This window comes from Sceloporus occidentalis, unplaced genomic scaffold (genome assembly GCF_023333645.1).
Source record: "Sceloporus occidentalis isolate IW3139 unplaced genomic scaffold, rSceOcc1.0.p SCAF_4, whole genome shotgun sequence".
Lineage (NCBI taxonomy): Eukaryota > Metazoa > Chordata > Lepidosauria > Squamata > Phrynosomatidae > Sceloporus > Sceloporus occidentalis.
The window spans coordinates 176496612-176520619 of NW_028316984.1; the positions used below are offsets into that span (position 1 = coordinate 176496612).

The window sequence follows — 24008 nt, forward strand, 5'->3', positions numbered from 1 at the left end:
TGGGACATTTTAAAAGCAGATGGAAAAAAGTGGAACAGCCAAGGATTAATCAGGATTGTTCCTGCCAAACTGGGACAGTTGAAGGTCATGTTTATCTATCTATCTATCTATCTATCTATCTATCTATCTATCTATCTATCTATCATCACATTATATCATACTATTTAGGTATGTAGTATAATTATATGAGACAAAGGACTAGAAAACAGTGGCCTGATCTAAATGCTTGCTTTCTGTGACCAATGATCTTCCTATATTTCATGCCTATTAAGCTGGGTGAGAATTTTGTTCCAGTTCATGTTTGATAAGGATTTGCCAACATTTCCAAATTTCTCCCAGTTTTTCAATGGAAAGAATTTGACGTTTTAAAATATCAAAGCTTGGAGAATCTGAAATTGAAATATTCATCCATCCAGGGTCAAGGATAAGAATCCTTAACTCTCAAAAAATTGAATCCCTTCAATTTTGTCCCCTGGGTTTGGATCCCTACTTATTCAACAATGTTTGCTACCTTTTTTTCCTGTAGGTACTCTATAGCTGGAAACAACTGTGTGTACTGAAGGGCAAATGGATAAGAATTTAATTTCAGTTCATCTAGGTTTGCATCTGCACTGCAGAAATAATTAATTTTTGACATCACTTTAAATACCGTGGCTCAATGCTATGGAATTCTGGGAGCTGCAATTTGTTGCAGCACCAGGCTTCTGGTGCTGCAGCAAACTATAATTCCCAGAATTCCATAGCATTGAGCCATGGCAGTTAAAGTGGTGTCAAACCAGATTATTTCTGCAGTGTGCATGCAGCAGCAGAATAATGAAATTGTAAAAACCTGAGGTTTGAGACATTCAAATGCAAGCAAAAGCAAAACTGGATAACTCCATCCCTGTATGAAAGAATGCACTTGACAGGAAGCAAGAAAATACATTTATCATATTTCTTAAATAAGTGCAGAGCAGACACCAAAAAATCAGACATCAAGATATAACTAATTCCAGTGCAACCTAGTGATTAAACTATATAACTATACCATCCACAGAATCTGTGTTTTGCTAACAATCTGATATTGGCAAAAGTGTCACAGGTCTCTACAACTCTTTCCTGACAAGAAGCCTGATTTTATAACTTCACTTGCACCATTTAGACTTCAGAAAAGTCTCCCATTGGCCCCAGTAGAAAGGATTTTTTTCACTGCAAGTAAAAATCATTTTGGGGAGTGCAACAGTTGGGAAGGGAGTTCATATTTTTAACATTCCCTGGCTACATACATTGAAACCCTCTACAAAAACAAAATAAAACAAAACAAAAATCTTTATTTCTTGTGCAAGTAGGCAGCCACTTCAGGCAGTTGTTCTTGTTGTTATTATTTACTTATATTATTTATTTATTTTTTAATTATATTTATACATTTTAATGTTTTTGTACTGTTTTAAAATTGCATTGTTTTAAATTTCCTGTTTGCAGCCTTGAGTGCTTATATTGGGAGAAAGGCTGGATATAAGTAAATAACAACAACAACTTCCTGAAGTGGCTTCCTTGCCCTGCGTTACTGTAGAGCTGTCTTGCCCTAAATCTGTTAGTCCCAACTAAAGTAGACTCATTGAATCAATGAACTTACCCAAGTGTTGGTTTAATTTTCTCCAGAGGTAACTCCAGACTGCATAATTATAGCAGTTTAATTCCAGTTTAACTACCATGGCTGTATCCCATAGGAATGTGGGGACTGGTAGTTTGAGTGGGGATTTACAATCTACTGGTGTTCTCTCTCTAGCAGAATATTCCAAGTGCCTCTCAAAACTACATATTCTGGGATTCCATTGAATGGAGCCACAGAAGTTAAAGTGGTATCAAACTGCTATAATTGTGCAGTGTGGATACAGTTGCAGTAAGTCTCTTATACTTACTGTACATACTTGACTATAAATTGACCTCATTTAAAAGTCGAGGGCAGGTTTTGGGGCCAGAATGATGGATTTTGATATGACTTGTGGATAAATCAAGAGTAAACATTAAGGACATGTAACAAAAGATCTGAAGTATGAAGCAAAAGGAAGTCATGCCAAAGAACTTAGAAAATTCCAGCAGGCGTAACTGTTTCTACTTACACTAAAGTCTGGCTGGATGAGAGAGTAGAGCAGGGTCAGAGCTTCCAGGACAGATTATATTCTTGCCTTTCACCAGGGGATGGTTCCATATTTTAAATAAGAGTTAAAGTACAGTTTTTACATTGACCTGTGGATAGGCTGAACCAGGTTTTGGGGGTCATTTTTTTGGCTAGTATTTTTAGATTTATACATGAGTATATACAGTAGATATAACAATTGGATTTAGGGTCTTTCACGCATTCATCTTAGTTATTTGCTAGAACCGGGATTTAAACCTACTCCCTGTTGGACAGTAGTCCCTTAACCTTTTCTTTTTAATTTCTTGACCAAGAAATAATATCTTTTTCCCCCTTACCAAAACCCATTATCAGCAGCTGTAGGGAGAATGTAGTCTTGCTGTAGTTGTACTTTTGATGTAATAGAATTACAACATTTTTGGTCAGTTGTGATATGATGTTTATTGGATAATCAGACCCATGACCCTTTTCTGTTGTCGTATTATTGTGTCTCTCTGTTTAGATATTCATGGTTAGGAAAGATGAGAAAGTGAAACACCTGTTCCTCTCAGTTCATTACCCAACTCAGACAGAGGCTTCTGAGGTTCTGGAATATAATATTAAAGAAGAAAATTCATGTAAGTTTATCCATACTTTTTAAACGTATTGTTCAACCAATTTGTTTTTCTTTCCCCATTTTTCCACCCTGTCCTCCCCCCCCCCCCCCCCGATATATACAAGACAGAATGTAAGTCATGTCATTTTTTAAATGCCTTTGGGTGGATTTTGTTGTTATTGTGTGCCTTCAAGTCATTTCAAGAGCCTAAGGCGAACTGATCATGGGGTTTTCTTGGCAGAATTGGTTGTCTTGGCCTTTCTCTAAGGCTGTGAGAGTGTGACTTGCTCATCCAGGCCTGCAAAGTCATAGTCCAGCACCTAAACCACTATACCACACAGCCTCTCAAATCACCTAGCCACCCTGAGTAGTGGTAATGTTGGTTGGATGATTGCAGAAACTGTTGGGTTTTTGTTTTTGTTTTTCATCAAACCGAGGGCAGTTAACAACACAACAAATTGGGACCGGTGAGAACTTTTTCTAAGCCGCGAAACTATAAGTGGGATGCTTGTGGGGGATCTTCTGCAAAATTTCAGCTGTTTCAGAAAACTGAGTATTCTGTCTCCAAACATGGAGGCTCTAGTTTCCCTATGACTATGCTAATGCTCACTGATGGACATATCCTCCTCCATGATCATTTGGGGCAGTTTAACTTAAGGGGGGAAAGGAAAATAAGAGGAGACATGAGGCTGTACAGACAGGCCAAAATAAAGCTGCTTCAGGTCACTTTGGAGGTATGCTGTTTAAATGATGCATGCGTCCTAAGAGGCCAGAAGCTGTGCCAAAGCTGCACTCCAGTCCTTAAGACTGGAACGTGGCTTTGGTGTGGCTTCTGGCCTCTTAGGACGCATGCATCATTTAAACAACATACTTCCAAAGTGACCCAAAGCAGCTTTATTTTGGCCTGTCTGTATGGGCCCAAGGTGTATAAAATTATGCATATAGCAGAGAAAGTAAAGTGGGATAAGCTTTTAATTCTTTCTTAAAATACTGGAACCTGCAGTCATCCCTTGCAGTTGAATAGTGGGAGTTTCAAAAAAGATAAAAGGAGTACATCTTCATACAGCATACAATTAAACCACAGGACTCACTGCCACAAGTTTGGTGATAGTTATCAACTTGGCTGCTTTCAATGAAATCTAGATAAATTGATGGAGGATTGGAGTCATCCACAGCTACTAGCCAAAATGGCTATGTATCACTTCCAATATCAGAGGCAATATGTCTTTGTGTATGAAACGGGTAGATGCATATATCATTTGTTTTTGGGTTCCCTTTGGACAACTGATTGGCAATTTTATGAACAGAATATTTGACTAGAGGCTAGTCTACATGTTTAAAATACTCTTCATTCCAGTTGAAAAGAATGTGATCCAGCCACACGCAATTCACAGGAGTGCAGTTTTTTGCAGCCTGGGAGGGGGTGGGGACCTTCCTTAAACTCCACAGAAAAAGGATTTGCAGTTTTTACCAGAGTAACCTACCTTTGCCATGAAACTCACTGGGTGACCTTGGGCGACTCACATGCTCTCAACCACAAGGGAAGGTGATGGCAAACTTCCTCTGAACAGGTCTTGCCAAGAAACCCCCATGATCCCTTTGCCATATGTTGGAAACATTTTGAAGGCACACAACAAAAATCCACTGAAATGGCTGTCACATGCATTTGGATGGCTGCGTATGTTCAGTGAAGGGAGGGTGAATAGATGTGAATATGTGCAGGAAAGTGAAGACACCATCAATGCGAATGTGTGAAAATGGGCACCAAGTTGCATTGTACACTTACATCTAGACTAGCCCTGGATGGGCCATTGGTTGTGTCCAGCATGGTTGCTCTTGTGTGCTTGTGTTTTTGACAAACATAGGTAATTTTAAAAACCACCCATAGGAACCTCCTTCCTCTAAGCATGGCAGTCATGGAACTGGCACCATGGACCAAACTGTTTCCTCCATCATCCTGCCCATTGCTGCCTTCTTCATTTTTCTGTTGTTGCTCTCTTGCTTTTCCCCACCTCTTTGTTGTTGCTCCTGCCATCACTTCCAACATAATGTTGCCTGTGGAGCAATAGGATCTCAGCCTTTGAGCTAGGAACTTCATAAGCAACGGTCCACTAAGCCAGTTTGGCCCTACTTGCTTATATAGAGTGAGGGCATTTTTACTTCCTCAATTTTTGAAGTGAGAGACATGCCCTTCCTTAACGGCCTACGGTTTTGCTGACTTCCATTATATAAGCCATTCCTGCACTCTAGCACTTGCAGTTCCTGCTGATAAGGTTAATAAATGGATTCAAATGCTAATGGTTACCCTGGAGTACTGCAGCGTTCAGAATCAAATGCCCAGTGCTCTGTGCAGCTTGGCACACAATGAGCCTCTTGCAGATGAAATTTCTCCTGTAGCATATTCTCCGAAATTGCATCAACAGGAGCAATGAGCTATTCCAAAGAGAGGTCACATGCTTTTACACACACACACACACACACACACACACACTTTTCACAACAGCTGTCATTCTGAACTTCACAGCCTTTATCTCTGAAGAAGTGAACTGAAAATAAAAGGAGGGATACATTTTATTCTGGTTCACCCTTTGGTTGCATGATCTCATTTTCTGATAAGCATCAATGCAAGCCCCAGAGTTTGCTTCACAGCTACTTCAGAATTATTATTATTATTTTTAAAAAAGTATTATTATTTTAAAAGTGAGTGCATTTCTTTGAGTATCTGGCATTTTGAGCTTCTTGGATGAGAAATGTGAAAGTGCTTGGGGAATATTCATGGGTTTTATGGCATATCATGATTCAGGGAGTGTTAAATTAGTTTGAACAATTGAGGAGTTATGACACTATCTATAGTAGCATCTATGCATTATTCATATGGAAGCTTAATGAGGGAATTGAAGGAGATAACTAGGCAGAGGTTGACAAAAGGCAGTTTTATTCTTGAACAGACAATTTCCCTCCAGTTTCAGTCTGTATTGGTTTGAAAACCTGTGGCAATTTGATGGTTATCAGCAAATGCATCATTTAGCCCATAGCAGATAATTACATGCTTTCAGATCTTTCATTCCACAACTAAAGATTTAATGAAATGTTACATAAACTAATTGCAACACGGTGCCAGTAATAGATCTGCCCTGTGGGAGTATTTGTTATGTTTGTATTCCATCCTTCTAGAATCATAGAATCACAGAGTTGGAAGAGGCCAACCACAAGGGCCATCCAGTCCACCTCCTGCCATGCAGGAACTCTCAAAGCAAAGCATCCCTGACAGATGGCCATCCAGCCTCTGTTTTAAAACTTCCAAAGAAGAAGACTCTACTACTCCCTGAGGGAGTGTGTTCCACTGTCAGGAAGTTCTTCCTAATGATGAGGTGGAATCTCTTTTCCTGTAGCTTGCATCCATTGCTTCAGGTCCTATTCTCTGGAGCTGCAGAAAACAAGCTTGCTCTATCCTCAGTGTGACACTTTTTCAAATATTTAAACAGGGCAGTCATATCACCTTTTAACCTTCTCTTCTCCAGGCTAAACATACCCAGGCGTTCACTGCTGTGTTTAATTATTTACTACATTTACATACCATCTTTCTCCTGAGGTAAAACCTGACACAGATAATCACAAGTAGACATAAGACCAGGGTTTCTCAACCAGGGTTCATTGGAAACTCAGGATTCTGTGGAAGATGGTGATGGGGGGGAGCTGTAGATATACTGTAATATATTTTATGCAAATGTTCCCTGTGAACTGAAAATTATTTCATGCATTCCTCCAGGATAAAAGAACTGAAAAGGCTGCACAAGACAGTTGTAGGACAATAGGAAACAAATGGTGGAAACTCCCAGACAGGTTGATGGAAGATGTGCCACCATCTAAACTTTTCCTTTGCTGCAGCTAAGCAGAATGAGTAAAAAAGAAGCAGAAATCAGGAACAGTTACCATATTTCATTGGACTACTAGATGTTTATCACACTATACTCTTAAAGTGCTACTATTCCACTTTGACTCCTCTAGCTGCCTCCTGTTGCATTCTGGGATTTGCAGTTTTAAGGAGGGGTATTTAGAATTCTCAGGCAGAGAATTCTAAATACCCCTCCTTAAAACTGCCAATCCCAGAATGCAGCAGGAGGCAGCTAGAGGAGTCACACTGGAATCATGGCTCGTTAAGAGTATAGTGTGATAAACATCCTAGTCTCAGAATTCCCTCAACCAGCATGGCGGCTGTCTATACTGGTTAGGAATAGTTATATACTTAAGGACTGGAGTGTGGCTTTGGCACAGCTTCTGGCTTCTTAGGACGCATGCATTATTTAAACAGCATTCCTCCAAAGTGACCCGAAGCAGCTTTATTTTGGCCTGTCTGTACAGGCTCTTAGTTAAGGAAGGAAAAAGCAAATTAGCAAGCACAGTCTCTTTGGAGGTATGTATAGGAGTGGGAGTACACTTCCAGAGAAAAGCAGAAAGAGTTGTCCCTAGGAATTGTGGATGACAGGCTGGGGAACCCCTTCCTTTCCTTATTGGTTGCCATGTATTTCTGGTTGGGTGCAGTTTTGCGTTCTGCATAACAAATACTATCACTTGGTCTGGTGGCTTTCAGTCTTAATTAATACCTCTTGGAAAGAGGCTTCCTCAGCCCACATGCTCTAATTAGCCATTTAATTAGTAGATTACATTGGAAAGTACAGTGTTTACTTCTGAGTATAAATGTGTAGGTTGGTTCCGGCTGTAATTATTTAAGGATATAATCCTTTAGCTCTGTCCTGCTTGCTACTGAGTAAACTTATTAGGTTTCAGCCATAATCCTATAAAGTTACAATTCTCTAGCCCGGTTCTATAGGTACATTTAGTATTCATTTTAATGTTCACAATATTATGGAGAACACAACTAACAAGCATGAGAGGATATTTTAAGCCTGGTTGGGAAAATGACTTGATTGGATTGTCTGCTTAGATCTTGTTGTAAAATTATTTATAGACTAGAGAGAGATTATTAATAGGTGAAATTGGGTAATACTTATGGATCCATACTCATGTTCACCTGGACCTATTAAGTTTAGTTTTTCAGAGGTGCCCCCTCCAAATAAAAATCCTATTCCTCCAAATGAAATTTTCCTTCATCCCCAGATTTTTTGCACTGCAGTAACTTAATATTTCAACTGAATCCTGTTGGGCAGATCCTGTTGGGATGCAGAATCCTGTTGGGCAGTTACAAATACGTAACCTAAGTTATGCATTTTTAATTGCTACATCTTTATGATCCCTGGTGGTGAAGTGGTTAAGTACCAGTACTGCAGCCACTGTGTTGGGAGTTTGATCCCAGAGGGCTCCAGGTTGATTCAGCATTCCAACCTTTCGTAGGTTGGTAAAATGAGTACCCAGCTTGTTGGGGGCAATCGGCTAACACAGTGTAAACTGCATAGTGAGTTATGAGTTCACTCTGAAGCAGTATAGAAATGTAAATTCTATCCCTAGTTTAGGTGCTATGTAGGCACCATGAGAGTACCACAAACTCCACTTACCAGTACAGCTGGGATAGTTGGGAGTCCATTCCTCATCAATTGAGAACCAACTGCCTGACATTCCCACTCCACTCCTTGATGTGAACAGTCTCTGGCAAAAGAGGGATTTACAATGGGTGTTCTTTCTCTGCCAGTTGTGCTGGAAATTGCTCATGGGAAGGGATGGGAACATCAGGTAGCTGCTTCTCAGTTGATCTGAGAATGGATCCTTGTTGATTGCAGCATCCTCTGACCAGTAAATGGGGTTTGGAATGCTCTGGCCAAAATCCACTATGTAGCACCACAGTTATGGTGTTACATAGTACACAATAGTTATACAGTGGACCATTGTTATATGCTGGGGTTTGGTTCTAAGATCCCTCATGAATAACAAAATCCTTGGATGCTCAAGTCCTATTAAATATAATGACATAGCAAAATGGTGTCCCTTATAAAAAATGGAAAATCAAGGTTTGATATTTGAAATTTATACTTTTTTTGAACATTTTCAAACCGTGGATGCTTGAATCCGTGTATAAAAAAATCTGTGTATAAGATTCCACTGATAATCTGGTCATCCAAAGAAAAGGGGCAGATAAAGGAAAATGGAAATGTAAGAGTTCTAATTGTGGTCAGTTTTTAATCTATCACTTTCTATAGAGCTAGAAATTTGGGGAGTGAAGGGGGAAAAATAATTTGGAGGCAGAATTTTTATTGCGGAGGGCCATGCCTCTTCTCCCCGCATTCTGCTTTACCAGGTTTTTTCAATCTTCTTGATATATGCTGCAGTCACTCTTTCTAGAAGGAAATTTAAAAAGTCTCATTCTGCTACAAAAGCTGTTCACATACAAAATACAGAAAAGCATCTAGTTCAAAATTGGGGAGAAAAGTGTGTGTAATGACCAGTGGGAGGTGGGGAAAGAGGAAGATTGATGCCCACAAAGCTATTGTCATTTCCACTGTATGGAAAGGACATAGTGAGTTTTCCCTCCTCCTGAGCATGCAGAATCCCTGAAATGTGCCTGGTCAGGTGCAATTCTGTTTGTATCCTACAGTGGAAGATCAGACCGTTATTTGAAGCATGGAAAAGCAAAGTGCAGCCTTGAAGATATTGCTAGACTGCAACTCCCATGAGCTCTAGGCAGAATAGCCAATGATGAGGGCAACTGGGAGTTGCAGTCTAGCAATATCTTCAAGGCTGCACTTTGCTTTTCCATGCCCTGGTGGCCCAGTGGTTAAATGCCTGTACTGCAACCACTCACTCAAAACCACAAGGTTGCGAGTTCAAGACCAGCAAAAGGGCTCAAGCTTGACTCAGGCTTGCATCCTTCCGAGGTCACTAAAATGAGTACCCAGATTGTTGGGGGCAAATTAGCTTACAGTTGTAAACCGCTTAGACACTGCTTAGGTGATATGAAGCGGTATATAAATGAAGCTTGTTTGATTGTTTGTTTAGTTGTAGTCCAACAATTTCTTGAGGGCTAGACTTTACTGACCCTTGTTCTAGAAACATGTGGTCCTTAGGTGAGGCGAGGCTAATCAAAATCAGTGCAGAATGAACATCAAGAAGTGGATAGTGGATTTGAGAATCTGGAATAGATTTAAACCACTATTGTGGCCCACGATGGATATCAATATCAAATCAGGAAGCATTTCATAGAATTGATAAGATAACCTCAGAAAAGTGGTTAACTTACTATGAGCTAGTAAAATGAAAAAAGGAGAACATAGATTCAAAATATAAAACAAACACAGCTTCAGAAGGTCACAAAATGCAACGGTACAAATAAAATCTTTTATGTAGACCAAAAATGTCCAGGCATGGAATGAGTAAGATCAGGGCTAGAAGAAAAACTTTGTGCAGATGATGAACCTCTCATTGGGAAAATGTTAATGAAATTGGGACAGATGAACAAATCAAAAGAATGTGGATGATGAGATTTAAGGGCATATTATGTCATTATGTTAAAGATGTTAAAAATGATGTATAGGTGGTTTTTTTACCCCAGTTAAAATTGCCAAAATGTTAGAAAGAACAAAAACATTCTGTATTGGAAATGTGAGGAACATATTGGATGTTTTTACCACCTGTAGTGGACTTGCGATAAAGCTAAAAAATTCTGGAAGCAAATACAAAATGAGTTGCATAATGTATTCAAAATGAATATAGTCTTAAATCCAGAGTTATTTTTACTGGGAATGGAAAATGTCCAGAGTAGATGCTTTAATTATAAAGTCATCCATTATATGATATTGCAGTGTTGTATTGTATGCCAGTAAATGGAAATGCCTGGAAATACCATCCAAAGAAGAATGGATATAAAAAAACCACTAGAGTTGGCAAAATTGTCTCAGTTTAGGGATTGTTTTTTTTTAATGTGAAAACTCAATATAAAGTTGTTTTTTAAAAAAAGAAGTAGATAGGATTGCATTATGGATGAAATCAACATTGGGTTGACAGGATGTGGTTTGATAGGCATACCAGGAATGGGCTGAAATTCAGCATCCAGGCAACTCTTCGAGAGTAATAAAGAGCATGTCCATAATGAAGGAAGATATGGTGCTTGTATCACTATAGACATAATTAAAGCGTTTGTTAGAATTGGGATCCTGGCTAAGTTCAGTGACTAACGAAGTTAATATAGGTCAGTAGCAGAACAGTTCTGGGAACCACAATTCAAGGATACTGACAACCTGGAGTGTATCTCAAAGAGGGCGACCAAAATGGTGAAAGGTCTGTAAGCCATGCCCTAGGAGGAGAGACTTAGGGAGCTGAATATGTTTAGTCTGGAGAAGAGAAGGTTAAGAGATGATATGATAGGCATGTTTAAATGTTTGAAGGGATGTCATATTGAGGATGGAGCAAGCTTGTTTTCTGCTGTTCCGGAGACAAGGACATGGAGCAATGGATTCAAGCTACAGGTAGAGATTCCACTTAAACATTAGGAATAACTTGCTGACAATAAGAGTTGGTCAAAACTCAAAAATTGAATACACTACCCTGGAGAAGGAGATGTGGAGTCTTTTTATTGGGAGGTTTTTAAATGGAGACTGCATAGTACAGTCAGGAGTACTTTGACTGTGTATTCCTGCATGGCAGGAGTTGTACAGGATGGCCTTTTTGAACTCTTCCAATCCTATGATTCTATGGAGAGTATTATCCAGTTAAAGCAAAATTGGTGGATTAGATCAAGGACCAAAATGTAGCCCAGCATCTTGTTTCCAGCAGACATCATCCAAATGCTTCTGGAAAACCCAGAAACAAAGCCTGAAGGCAGCACTTCTACCTTCTGTTTATCCTTTCAGTATTTCATATTCAAAAGTGCACCATCTGTGAACCTGGAAATTCTCTGAAGCTGATAGTCAGTGACAGAACTATCATATAAAAACATGGCTGGTCTCCTTTTAAAACCTCACAGCCCATTGGGCCATTGCTTGAAAACATTACGTTTTGGATTGTTGTTACCAAAATCTCCAAGTCCAAAAGATTAGCTTTTCCAAGATCTCATGAAACCCAGTGTATTGTACTGTATTGGGTCAAGAAAATAAGAATGAAGATATTTGTGTAACCCTTCCATACCAGGATGAAAACAGGGCATGGACCAAGGCTGGAAACCTTATACTAATCCCCAGAATCAGTTGATGCATATGTTTCAAGATAGATTGAACTTACCTTCATATCAGTTGATTCTTATGTTTCTATAGCTACAAAGATAGGCTTATAAATTCACATAAGTACTATCATAAATTCAATGTAGACAATGTGGAAATTGAAATAGCTAAAAGAGTTTCCATAGCTTGGATCAAGAATTGATCAGAATGGAGTCTGCAGTCAGGAAATCAGAAGACTGGAATGGCTATGAAAGACAAGGTCATAAAGAGTAAAGCTATACAACTGAACATTAAAGCCAGAATTGTCCAAGCTATTATAATCCCCATCATCCCCTACTGTAAGGATACAAGAGCTGGACAGTGAAGAAAGCAGATAAGAGGAAAATCAACTCATTTGAGATGTTGTACTGGAGAAGAGACCTGAGAATATTGTGGATAGTCAAAAAGACAAACAAGTGGGCCCTTGAGTAGATAAAGACAGAAATCTCCCTGGAAGCCAAAATTAACAAATTGAGTTTGTCGTACTTTGGCCACATCATGAGAAGGCATGAATCATTAGAAAAGGTAATAATGCTAGGAAAAGGGGAGGCCATTAGAAGGAGAGGAAGACTACATACCGAATGGATAAATTCAATCAGAGAAATTACAGGCCTGAAGTTACATGACCTAAGCAGAGGACAGGGAATCTTAGAGATGTCTCATCCACAGGGATGTCCTTTTGCATAAACTGGGGACAACTCAAGGTCAGTTAACAACAAAAGCAACATATTAGAACATAAAAATGTGAAAAACGCATCAAAGGCCTGCCTAAGCCAACATTCTGTTTACATAGTAGCCACTCAGTTTCTGTGGGAAGCCCTCTTTTATCTCTCTCAGTTATCCTCTGTAGTTCTAAGCCCAATATTATTAATAAGTTGGTAATTGGTGCAGAGCTTTCTTTTTCTTGCAACAGGGGCTTAACAGATAAGCTTTTAAATAAATGATCTGGAAAGATGCCAATATGTAGCCATGTTGATTCATAACTACTAATATCTCCATTCTCCACGAATGTCCCCCACTCCAATTTTGAAGCTGTAAATGTTAGCAGCCATAAATGGTGGAACTGTGAATTTCAAACTTTAAGTATGAACTGTGTAGAGAAGCACCCCCTTTTATCTGTCTTGAATCTCCCACGATATCTTGTCAGTGACAGCAAAGAGTTAAACCATGTTACATGTAGAAGGGTCATGAGGATAATAGATTTCCAGATTTGATCCCATTCAGTGTATAGGCAGAAGATGCCACTCTAGACACGCAGAATGATTGCTGGAGCCTTGGAGATGTTACATTCCAGTCATGGTGACTTGTGTTATTTTTAGCTCAAGTAATGTGCCAGAGATAGCTTTGTCAGTTCTCCCTATTTAGTAACTTTGACCGCAGAACATTGGAGCAAACTAAGGGTTGTGCTTCTAGTTTCCCTCCTCATTTAGGGTAAGTTGCCCACCTTGCTATATCTACTAGCAAGTGGTGACCTCTCTTTCTTGTATATTTTTCTTGAGGAGACAAACTGCTAATGTCTGTCTGTATATTTTTCTTGAGGAGACAAACTGCTAATAATCTAGTATATTTCCTACAGTTTAAGTCTTTTAAAAAAAAGTTTGTTTCAGCAAAGATATTTGTTTTCAGGATATTCTGTATGTAGATTAAGCATGAAGGGCAATGGATTTAGTTTTACTAAGCTCTGATTTTTCAGATGACCTTGGTGTTCTCAAACAAACATTAATATTAAGATTTCCAAAGCACTGGCACTAGGACTATTTACTCATGTAAACAAAGAGAGAACAGTGAAACTATATAACCAGGGATATGCCTTTAGGATTGAAAAATATTTAAACAACATTCTTCCTATTGCACAGACTCAAACCATGACATTGGGACCAAAACCTTGTACTGTGACAATGCATTGAACATGGTCTGGGAGTTGCTGTTATTATTTGCCATCAAGTAGATTTTGACTTACAGCATCTCTATGAATAAGACGCCTCCAAGGTCTGGGAGTATCTTGGTTTCAATTCATGTTCCACCATGAAGGTCACTATGTGATCAGTCACTGTTGAGTTAGTCTTATTTTCTCAGTCTAGCTTTCCTTACAGGGTTCCTAAGCAGAGATGACCTTGCTATGCAATACAGTTAAGTACTTGAGAACATCACAAGGGGTGGAAAATTGAGAAATACATGAATTGTTGTTGTTATTATTATAGTTATTTCTATCCTACCTTTTCCCCAGGTTGGGACTCAAAGCAGTTTACTATAAGTCAAGAAACACATTGTTCAACATTCACAAGGTGCAAAAATTAAAACCAGATTAAAAAATTAAAAAATTAAAACCAGATTAAAACATACCTCATTAGACACAAACACACACACACACACACACACACACACACACACACACACACACAGAGTAGGCAGGATTTTTGCCTAAATGGCTCGGAGTCATGACAGCTCCCAAAAGATTTGGTTGCCCCTCTAGGGATATGAGTGGTATGCGGGTTCCAATATAGACAGCCAGAACGAATTATGATTATGAAGCACACATAGCTCAATGACAAAACACATCCTTTCAATGATGAAAGTAGGAGTTTTAATCTAGATATCCAGTTAAGGCTAGGAAAACTTTCAAGAGTTCCTGCTAGTCAGTGTCAACAATGTGGGGCTAGATAGCGCAAATATCTGTCTTAGTAAAAGGCAGCTTCCTATGGAGGAGAGCCTACAGCTTGGAAGTTACTTTCTGGACTACATCTCCCAGGGTATCCCAGCTAGCATGGCTTTTAGTTACTTTTTGAACTACATCTCCTAGAATCTCCAAACTAGTATGATCACTGGTCATGGTGGCTGGGTGATTTTGGACTTTTTCCAAACTCTTGGAGAATTTGTGTACAGCACCTTGAATTCTTTTTAGCAAAAGGTTAGTGTACAAAGAGACAAGTACAGTACAGCTCTGTGGAAGAAAGAAACAAAAACGGAGAAAGAGAAAGGAATTCTTCTTTTTAACCTCTATCTCCATCCCTTCATTTTTTCACACACTCCAGTGAAAACCCTATCAGATCCTGCATGGCTCAAAAGGATGTACAAAAGGTCAATCCAGATTCAGCCCGGGGTCTGAGCAGCATCTGAGACCCTTGTCTTGGAAAGCTGGTGTAGAGCTAATGTGTGGTAGAACTCTTTTCTTGCAAAGAAGTATCATAGAGCCAGTGTGCAAATGTACTTAGAAAGCAAGCAGCCATGGCTTAAGAGTTCCTGAATGTGGCTAATTCCAAGCAGGAAACCTACCTTGCAACTGTCCCAATTAATCCTCTGTTGTCCTGCTGTAACAGTTGTTTTTAAAATGTCCCAATTTCTCTCTCCTCCTGCCACTTTCTGCCTTTGCCCTCAGCTTACTTCAGTTGCTACAAACAAAAATCCATTCATGATACCTTTATTGGCCAATGAAAATGCACAATATACTTGTTGCAAGCTTTCAAAGCTCCATGGCCTGACCATGCAGCACTTGGGAGATTTTCAGTTGCCAAAGAGGGGCCCCTGTTGAGATGTAAATGGACTTTAAATTTCCTGAACTTTGAAAATCTCCCTATTGCCGCATGGCCAGAAGGAGGATGTTATCCTCCCCAGCATAACGGACCTTATTGCACACATTATTTTCCCCATTATGGGAACGGGAAGGGGATTCTTGGGGCCGTGTGCCACCAGGAAAGAATGGATTTTATCACACAGCAAATTGTCCTCAAAATGGCCCCATTCCGTTCTGTGGTGCCAAGCCATCCCCATTCAGTGCTGAGGGGCACAATTTTGCACGGTCGGAAAACTTCCGACCCAAACATTTAACGCTCCTCAGCACTGAATGGGAATGGCTTGGCACCGCGGAATGGAACAGGGCCATTTTGAGGACAATTTGCTGTGCGATAAAATCCGTTTTTTCCCGGTCGTGTGCAGCCCTGAGAGTCCCCTTCCTGTTCTCATAACAAGGAAAATAATGTGTGCAATAAGCTTCAACATCTTTACTAAGGACTGAAACAACATGCAGGCATCTGACTAACTTCTCCAATTGTTTTTTCCCCCTTCTGTTTCGTTTGTAACATCGTGCCTGATGAAAAAGCCCATGGAGCTTTGAAAGCTTGCAACAAGTGTAATGTGCATTTTGGTTGGCCAATAAAGGTATCACTGATGGGTTTTTGTTTGTATTTGTTAAATGGCCAGCACAGCTACCCCTGCATGTTTTCAGTTGCTCCAAATTAGACTCAAAGTGAAAAAGTGGTTTCCACTCAGTTAACTCAGCAGTGAGGAGAAGAGAAGAGGAGATGGAATCTTGCTCTTCCGTGTAGACTCAGGCAAAAGCAAACTGTTGCAGTCCCTCCTAGGTTTTGTGTTCATCCTCATTAATAACTTTTGTCATTTTGACCATGCTCTCATGTTGCTTGGCCAGGCATGTCCTAGTTTTCACCAGTGAAATGTTAAAATGTGCACTACAGAAATCCAAATGGCACCCAGGAGATGCCTTTCTTTGATTCGGTACTTGAACACCTACCTCCTCCCACTTTACAGTTGTATTTTTAACATGTTTCAAGACTTTAATGCACAATTTGCATTTCTGATTTAACAGCATAATAAAAAATGCTAAATTTGCTTGCAGGTGTCTGGAAATCTATAACTAAAATTTGTGAGTTAGTTCACACTTGAGAGGGGAAGGAACCTTAGGTTAGAAAAATGTAAATGTGGGAGATAGCAGTGAATCCACACACACAAAATGCAAGATTCTGCTCTTGTGTGGGTGTGGGAGACAAGCTTAATATTCTGGGCCTGGGTATTTCTACATCCTGAGGAGAGTTAGCTTCTGAATCAAGGTATACTTGGGGTTTTCCATACTGCTCTGCAAATGTCATTGTTCATGGTAACTCTGCCTTGGTTAATTTGAAAAACAATTCAAAGCAGTTACTGAGACAGCCTGCAAGCATAAAGAATTTCCGTCTTAAAGTTTAATCTCTTCCTCTAAGGGAGAACTTCCTGAAAAAGCCTGCCTCTGGCAAAGAAGCACAATTTCCTTCTTTCTGTTCTGTTTTCTTTGGAACAAATTACCTTACTTTGATTTGTGGGTGCATGTTTGGGTGGAGGTGTGTGTGTGTGTGTGTGTGTGTGTGTTAGAATTCACGCAATATTTATTAGGAAAGTAAAAGTAATATGATTCTTTTCGGATGACCATCCAGTTTTGCCTAACTTGGTGTCTCATTACCCTCTCGAGCATAGTGTCCAGTGCTCCCTGGAGATGATGGGAATTGTTGTCCAATACATTTTAAAGGCTTGAAGAAGCCTACTCTTTAAATGGGGTGGGGAAGAACAAAGATGAGCTATGGTTGGGATTGTTGGGATCATAGAGTTAGAAAGGGCCTCATGGACCACTGAGTCCAAACCTCTGCTTTGTGCAGGATCTCCAGTTAAACCATCACCAGCAAACAGTGGCGTCACCACTCTTGATGTATCCTAGTCCAGGGCTTCCAGGGTGGCATGCTTGGGTTTCCTTGGGGTTGCCCTATTGTTTTCCTCATGAAGAGAAGGACAGAACAGAATGGCACTGAAGGGGTGTGTGCGCTTGATCTCTATTAGGGCCACCCTATCATTTTCATCATGTGGAGAAGGATGGGACAGTACAGGGGGAAGCACGCTTGGCCTCCCTCGGAGCCACCCCATCATTCTCCCCATGAGAACAATGAGATGGCATGGGAAGGAGTGTGCTCCCCCTCTCATGATGGTACTGGGGTTGGAGGGCCCAATCAGGTATCACCCATCTTCTGCAGTGGTCTGCACCCCTAGTAATGCCATTGTCAGCAGGTAGCTGTCCAGTCTTGTTTTGCAGATATTCAGAGAAGGAGACCACACCACCTCTCTAGACAATTAGTTCCACTACTGAACCACTCTCAATTCAAGAAGTTCCTTCTCATGTTCAATTGAAATCTCCTCTCCTATAACTTCCTCTCCTGCAACATCAAACCTCCTCTTCTCTGTGACAGCCCTTGAGGTATTTAAAGACTGCAGTCATGTCACCCCTTCAGTCTTCTCTTCACAGCTCTTTCAACCTTTCATCATATGTTTAATACCCAATAGAGCCAAAATAGCCGCAGACCAAGAAGGATTCAAGTCAGACAAATGGGCTAGAGGAAAGGATTGATTTTTTTTAAAATCCTGTCCTACTGTTGTAATTTCAGTTTGAATCATAGCCTGCTGTAACTGCTTTGGACTTTTATTTAAGAAATGTGGAGAATGCAACAGAATTCAAGGGGGCACTATCTAAATGCAATCTGTTCCTACTGATGGGTGCTCAAGGGTGACTTTACTTGGAGGTGGCAACAGGAGTAAGAGTGCTATTGTGAGGACCCAGCTGGGTCTGAGGGAGCCATATATTTTATCAGAATTCACAGATGTTACTTTTTAGGACAGTGGTGATGGTGATGTGCCTTAAGTAGTTTCTGACTTATGGTGACTCTTAGGTGAACTTATTGCATGGTGGTTGATGTTTTTATTTTTGGCAAGATGTATTCAGAGGGAATTTGCCTTTGCTTTCATCTGAAGCTGCGAGAGTGTGATTTGCCCAAGATCACCCAATGTGTTTCCATGGCCCAGTGAGGATTTGATCCCTGGCCTCCAGAGTCCTGGCCCAAAACTCAAATCACCTTGCCATGCTGGCTCTCTTAAGGACTATAGCTCCTAGAAAAAGGGGATGTTCAGAAATGGAGATTAGTTGTATGTAGTACACCAGATAAAGAGCTAAATGAGAGTAGTGTTCCCTAGTTATTAAGAGGCATGTTTGTTCTCATGAGGCTGTAGAGAGTAATCTTAGGTGCCCCTACTAGACAGCTAAATAGTGTTCAAGAGTCTACATTAAGTGTAAGAGCTATGTAAGTTGTGTAGTATAAGAGCCTTATCACACGAGAAAACAAAGCAAAAATGGATCAGGACAGTAGGAGCTCTCTCTCTCTCTGTCTCTTTGCATGCCATCATTGCACTTTTGTCCTCTTCCGAAAGGAGATGGTCGTAAAAGCGTTCCTTTTGTCAAATGAAATTTTCCAGCAGAAGAAGTCATGCTTTTATAACTGTTTCCCTCAGGAACACAATAGAAGTGCTATGATATCATGTGGAAAGACATGGAGAAAGCCACTACTCTCCTGTTCCGTTTCATCTTTCTTTTCTCATGTGATAATTTTCTAAATCTATATACAGTACATGGAGGTATATTTTGGTTGTGCTATGCAACTCATGTGTTGATTGGCAGTATTAGGCAACTGAATGCACACTCAGATATGCAACAAATTGCACAACAGTGTGTGCCATCTCAAGCACATGTGTCTCTGCATGCACAATGATGTTGCATGTGCAATCCTAGTTCAGCAACTTTGAAATTAATGTGGACATTGGACTAAAAGGTCCAACTACTTCCATAGGAGAACTTATGCGTGAGATATCAACAGGATTCTGGCCTTTGGAATACATTTCCTCATGTGCTATAATGGGGGCTTTATGGTCTGAATGAAAGAATTCCTCTGTTTAACAACCCATCAAAGCAAAGTCTAATGGGCCTTCACAATACTAAAAGCCTTCCATTTTGATCAGCCTGACTATACACAATTCACTCAACAGGATACAGAGACAAACCTATGTGAACTAATAATTTCCTATTATTAATTAAGTTGCTATTCAAGAAACACTAAAAAAACCCAACACTCCTTCCTGTAGTTAAACAATAAAGAACAGTGAGAGACTGCCAGTCTGCTGACCCTGTTGTGTATAGTCGATACCTGATCACAAAAAGCACCATTTCTAGCACAGTACATCCAGATTACTCAAACTCATAATCAGCTGTGAAGAATACTTTTCCCATACAAAGCTGAAAACACTTTCCAGCTCCTTTTGCACTTCAGTGCCCATCTGTGAATGTTGTTACCGTAAGTTAGAAAGTGGAAGACAATTATTTTAAAATCAAATATACATTCTAGCCAGCGTAGGTTTTACATTTGCATTCTGGGCCTGGGGAATGCAAAACGACTTTGGGCTTCAGTATTCAACTGTGCATAGTGAAGTGTGCTTTAAAAAGCTGATCTTCTATTCCCTGACTTTAAAATACACAACAAACATTTGCATTTTGTCCCTTTTAAAAACACTTTTTAAAAATGCAGATATACTAGTTAAGAAAGAAAATATGTTCCCGGGCATTACTTCTTTAACAACAGCAGCTAGAATAGGGATTGGTTCTTGCACCACAAAAAAGAAGAGTAAATGTTTCAGTAAATGTTTTATTCAAAACTAAATCTATAATGAAATATCCGGGTCAGATAAACCTTACATAAGGGGGAAAGAACCTATTTGAAGCTTTTTGAGAACAGCCAAAGGCTTCTTCCAAAATTTAACCAGGGAAAACCCACAAAAAATGGATGGATGCCTGCCAGACTTCACAAAGGATTACTTTCTTTTTCTGCTACCCCAACTTTTCTTAGCATTTCCATTGTGGTGACCAAAGTTATAGCACTATGTGTTGTTGTTGTTGTTGTTGTTTTTATATGCTGGATCAGGTTTATCTGGCCTCCCCTTTTTTCTCCATTTTACTGTTCATCCATGCTTAGTAAGGGATTCTGAAGGCAGATGCTGTTTACCTTGCTTATTGCACATATTGCTACAGTATAATTGGTTAGAACAGAATCCCATCTCAAGATTTACTGCATTGTTTACTAAAGATCCAATGCTACAACCCTGCACCAAAAATCCATGTTTCTCCAGTTCTCCTTCACCATACTCCCATTGCTGACCCTGTTTTAAAAATCCATCTGGACAGAAGAAAAGGAGGAAAGGGAATTTGGGTGGAACTAAAAAGTCTTTGCAAAAAAGAAGCTTCTTTCTGAGAGGGCTTGTTAACTGAGACAGACCTTGGAAATGACTTTTGGAAAAGATTCACGTATATACCATTTCTGCCCTCCAATGACCATCCCAGAATGAATTTATCCTTTATTGTTTCTCATTTAGTGACAATAATCTCTGAATACTTTTCTTGTTTTTCATCAGTATTGTACCTGGAAGGATCCCTCCTTGTGTTTGAAGACATCTTCAAACTGATTGCATTCTACTGTGTCAGTAGGTAAGTTCAGTTTATGTTGCTGTCTGTTAGTCTTATACAGTCAGCCCTCCGTATCCACAGATTCTTTAATCTATGAATTCAACCATACATGGTTGAAAATATGTATTAAAAAATAAAATAAATTCCTAAAGCAAGCTTGAATTTTGCCATTTTATATGAGAGACACCATTTTAACATGCCATTGTATTTAATAGGACTTGAGCATCCACAAATTTTGATATCCACTGGGGATCCTGGAACCAATCCTCAGGAGATATCAAGGGCCCATTGTAATGGCATCAGGCAACTTTGCAACTACATCAACAAGCTACTAGCCTGCAGGAAACTATTTTACTAACCTGCTGGAGATGGGCAGTGGAGAAAAAAAGAGCTTTATCATTCCTGGAGCAGGCCACTTCTTTTCTAAATTGGGCTCTCAGGAAGGACAGAGAACTCAATTCCTTCTCTGCTGGCCAACTTAGACCCCATCATGGAATTTCTTGCCACTTAGGACTGCTAGTCTGAAGCTTAAATGCAAGGCTAGTAAATTCTATAAATAATTTAGCATCTACTGCAAGTATTTGCACCATCCTTGCAGAAATTTGTGGTGAATAAAATTGCCTTTGAACGAGGGAATTTTTCTTTAGAAAGCACAGTGTGCACATTTGGGGTTAACATAGCTGTCTAGGGGCCAGTGGAGAAAGTCATAGTGAGTTCATCTGTTAGACTTTCTGGGATCTGTGAAGTCAGGCAGTTTGCTCAACAGTTGTGTCAGTCATGTGAAAAATTCAACAAAAACTTGCAGCGTAGAGAAACTATAGACATAAGTGATATATAAACTGGCCTGTTCCAAGAAATAGAATTGGCTTGGGAATGTTACATCACTGGCTCTCAGAATATTTTGGCTGTGTGTAGCCCTTTGCAACAGTCATATATGCCTGGTTCCTTTAATTGCTTGAAAAGATATCCATATGTATACATGGCTGTGGTGCATAGCATGTCACAGTTGGAAGGTGCTCAGTGGTGCTTGGTGTTTCCTTTTTCACGTGTGGATTTGCTAGAACAAATTATTACTAATTACTACTAATTATTTTTAGATTGTGTGTGAGAGAGTGTGTGTTTGTGTGTGTGTGTGTTTATAAGCAGTGGAGGGGGGGAGGTCCAGCAATGACCTGTGATCAATACTCCGAAAATATTTTTAGGAAGAGTGGCAGAAACACTAGACTTCTGTTTGTGGCTGATCTTGGCCACTATCCCAAAATGTATGGCACCATCCTGAAAGAAAGAGAGACAGAGAGAATGTGTGTTTATATTTGAGTGTTTCACATCCTAGAGTTCAGTCTCGGTCAGTGTTCCCAACAGTGGTAGCTGTCTTGACATTTCAGACTACAGCTCCCACCATTATTGACTTTGTTGGCAAAGGTTGACTAGAGTTGGGAAGATATGCAAAAGTCATGTAGTCCAACCTCTGACAAGCAGGAATGCACAACTGAAGCAGTCCTGAAAGATGTCCAATAGACCAAAGTAGATCTATTCACTGCTGAGGCAGTCTATTCCACTGTCGAGCCATTCTTACAATCAAGATGTTCTTCCTAATGTTTAGGTGGAATCTTTTTTCTTGTAGTTTGAATCCATTCATTCATGTTCTAGTCTGTGGAGCTGCAGAAAACAAGCTGGCTCCATTTTGTACAAGACATCCCTTCAAATATTTAAATATGGCTATCATGTCACCTCTCAGTCTTCTCTTCCCCAAGTTCTGACTCCCTAAGTCATTCCTCATAAGGCTTTTCTGACCTTTGAGACCTGAGTTCTCAAAAGGCTGTAGGATCTTCAGATACTTAAAAGATAAAGGGTTTATTATTCTGTAGTTTTTTCCCTGTCCAAGGCCACCAGCCAACTATTCTAGCCTTCCCAGACTCACAATAATACATAGTCTAAGACATTTTGACATGCCTGACCATGGATTACTGCATACATTAGAAAGGCCTCCACTTTTACCTTCCAAACTTGCAAGAGAGACACTCTGCACATGGTTAGAGATCTTCTCGGATCCCGCCTGCTTTTCTCACAACTTGGACCAATGTATGCAGTGCCCTCCACCACTCAAGTGCATTGTCACAGCAGCCTTGTAAGGTAGGTTGGGTTGAAAGACAGTGACTGGCCCAAGTTAATGTACTAGTAGATATTTGAACCCAGGCCTCCTGACCAAAACCCAATGCTTGTAGTCATTGGCTTCACAGCACCAGTGCCATGTAGTCTGAAGATGGGGGCACTTCACACTGCCATTTTAAGTGTGGCACCACCTCTGGAATGCCCTGGCATTTCATGGAAATTGTGGTGCTGATGAAAAGGGTTGTCAGGCCCTGAAGTTTCTATCCCCAAACCTAAAATGTAGGGATGACAACTCACTCCTGATGTCCTACGGTCCAGGTCCTGCTGATGTTGAAAAGATTATGTTACAAGGGACAGCCCTTGTATGTTTTCCTAAATATCCACCATAGCTGATACTGTGACAGCAAGTATGGTGTTACAAGGGACAGCATGTTCTCCTAAGAATCTACCACAGTATGCCATTCAAATAAAAAAGGCCAAGTCTGATAAATGAAGAAAAATATATATATACATGCAAACTTTTCAAGACAATGCCCTTGCCTTGAGATTTCTCTCACTGACTTCCAAGGATTGGAGGAGAAGGTCCAAGCCCTGAGGCCTGGCAACCCTAGTTTTGATTATTACAGTGCTTTGAAAGTATATTCTAGCACTGAGGTCTGTTGAAGAAACCTAACTGAAATTGAAACCTGAATCAATGAGGCTTCTATTTATTTGCCTCCCATATTTTTTTCCAGGAGCATATTGGCAAATTTGGGATTGATTTGGCTGCATCTCACAACAACCTTGCTAAGCACACTAGGTTTAGAAAATACATACTGTCATTTAAATGGCTGCTTGAATGAGTGGACACCTTCTTGTTCTGAGTATCATTCCACCCATTTATTCAGATTAATCTTGATATTAAAATATTAAAGATGTGGTATAAACCACCAGTTCACATAGCTG

At 40.0% G+C, this 24008-nt stretch overlaps 1 protein-coding gene across 1 annotated transcript in view; it reads left to right on the forward strand.

Annotated features, from left to right (window-relative positions):
* RIN3 (Ras and Rab interactor 3) overlaps positions 1-24008 on the forward strand; it is a 115139-nt gene that overhangs the window by 38581 nt on the left and 52550 nt on the right. Inside the window, exons 3-4 of the mRNA XM_089522419.1 lie at positions 2622-2736; positions 20900-20972. Of these exons, the coding sequence (XP_089378545.1) occupies positions 2622-2736; positions 20900-20972 (188 nt within the window). The remainder of the gene's footprint in view (positions 1-2621; positions 2737-20899; positions 20973-24008) is intronic.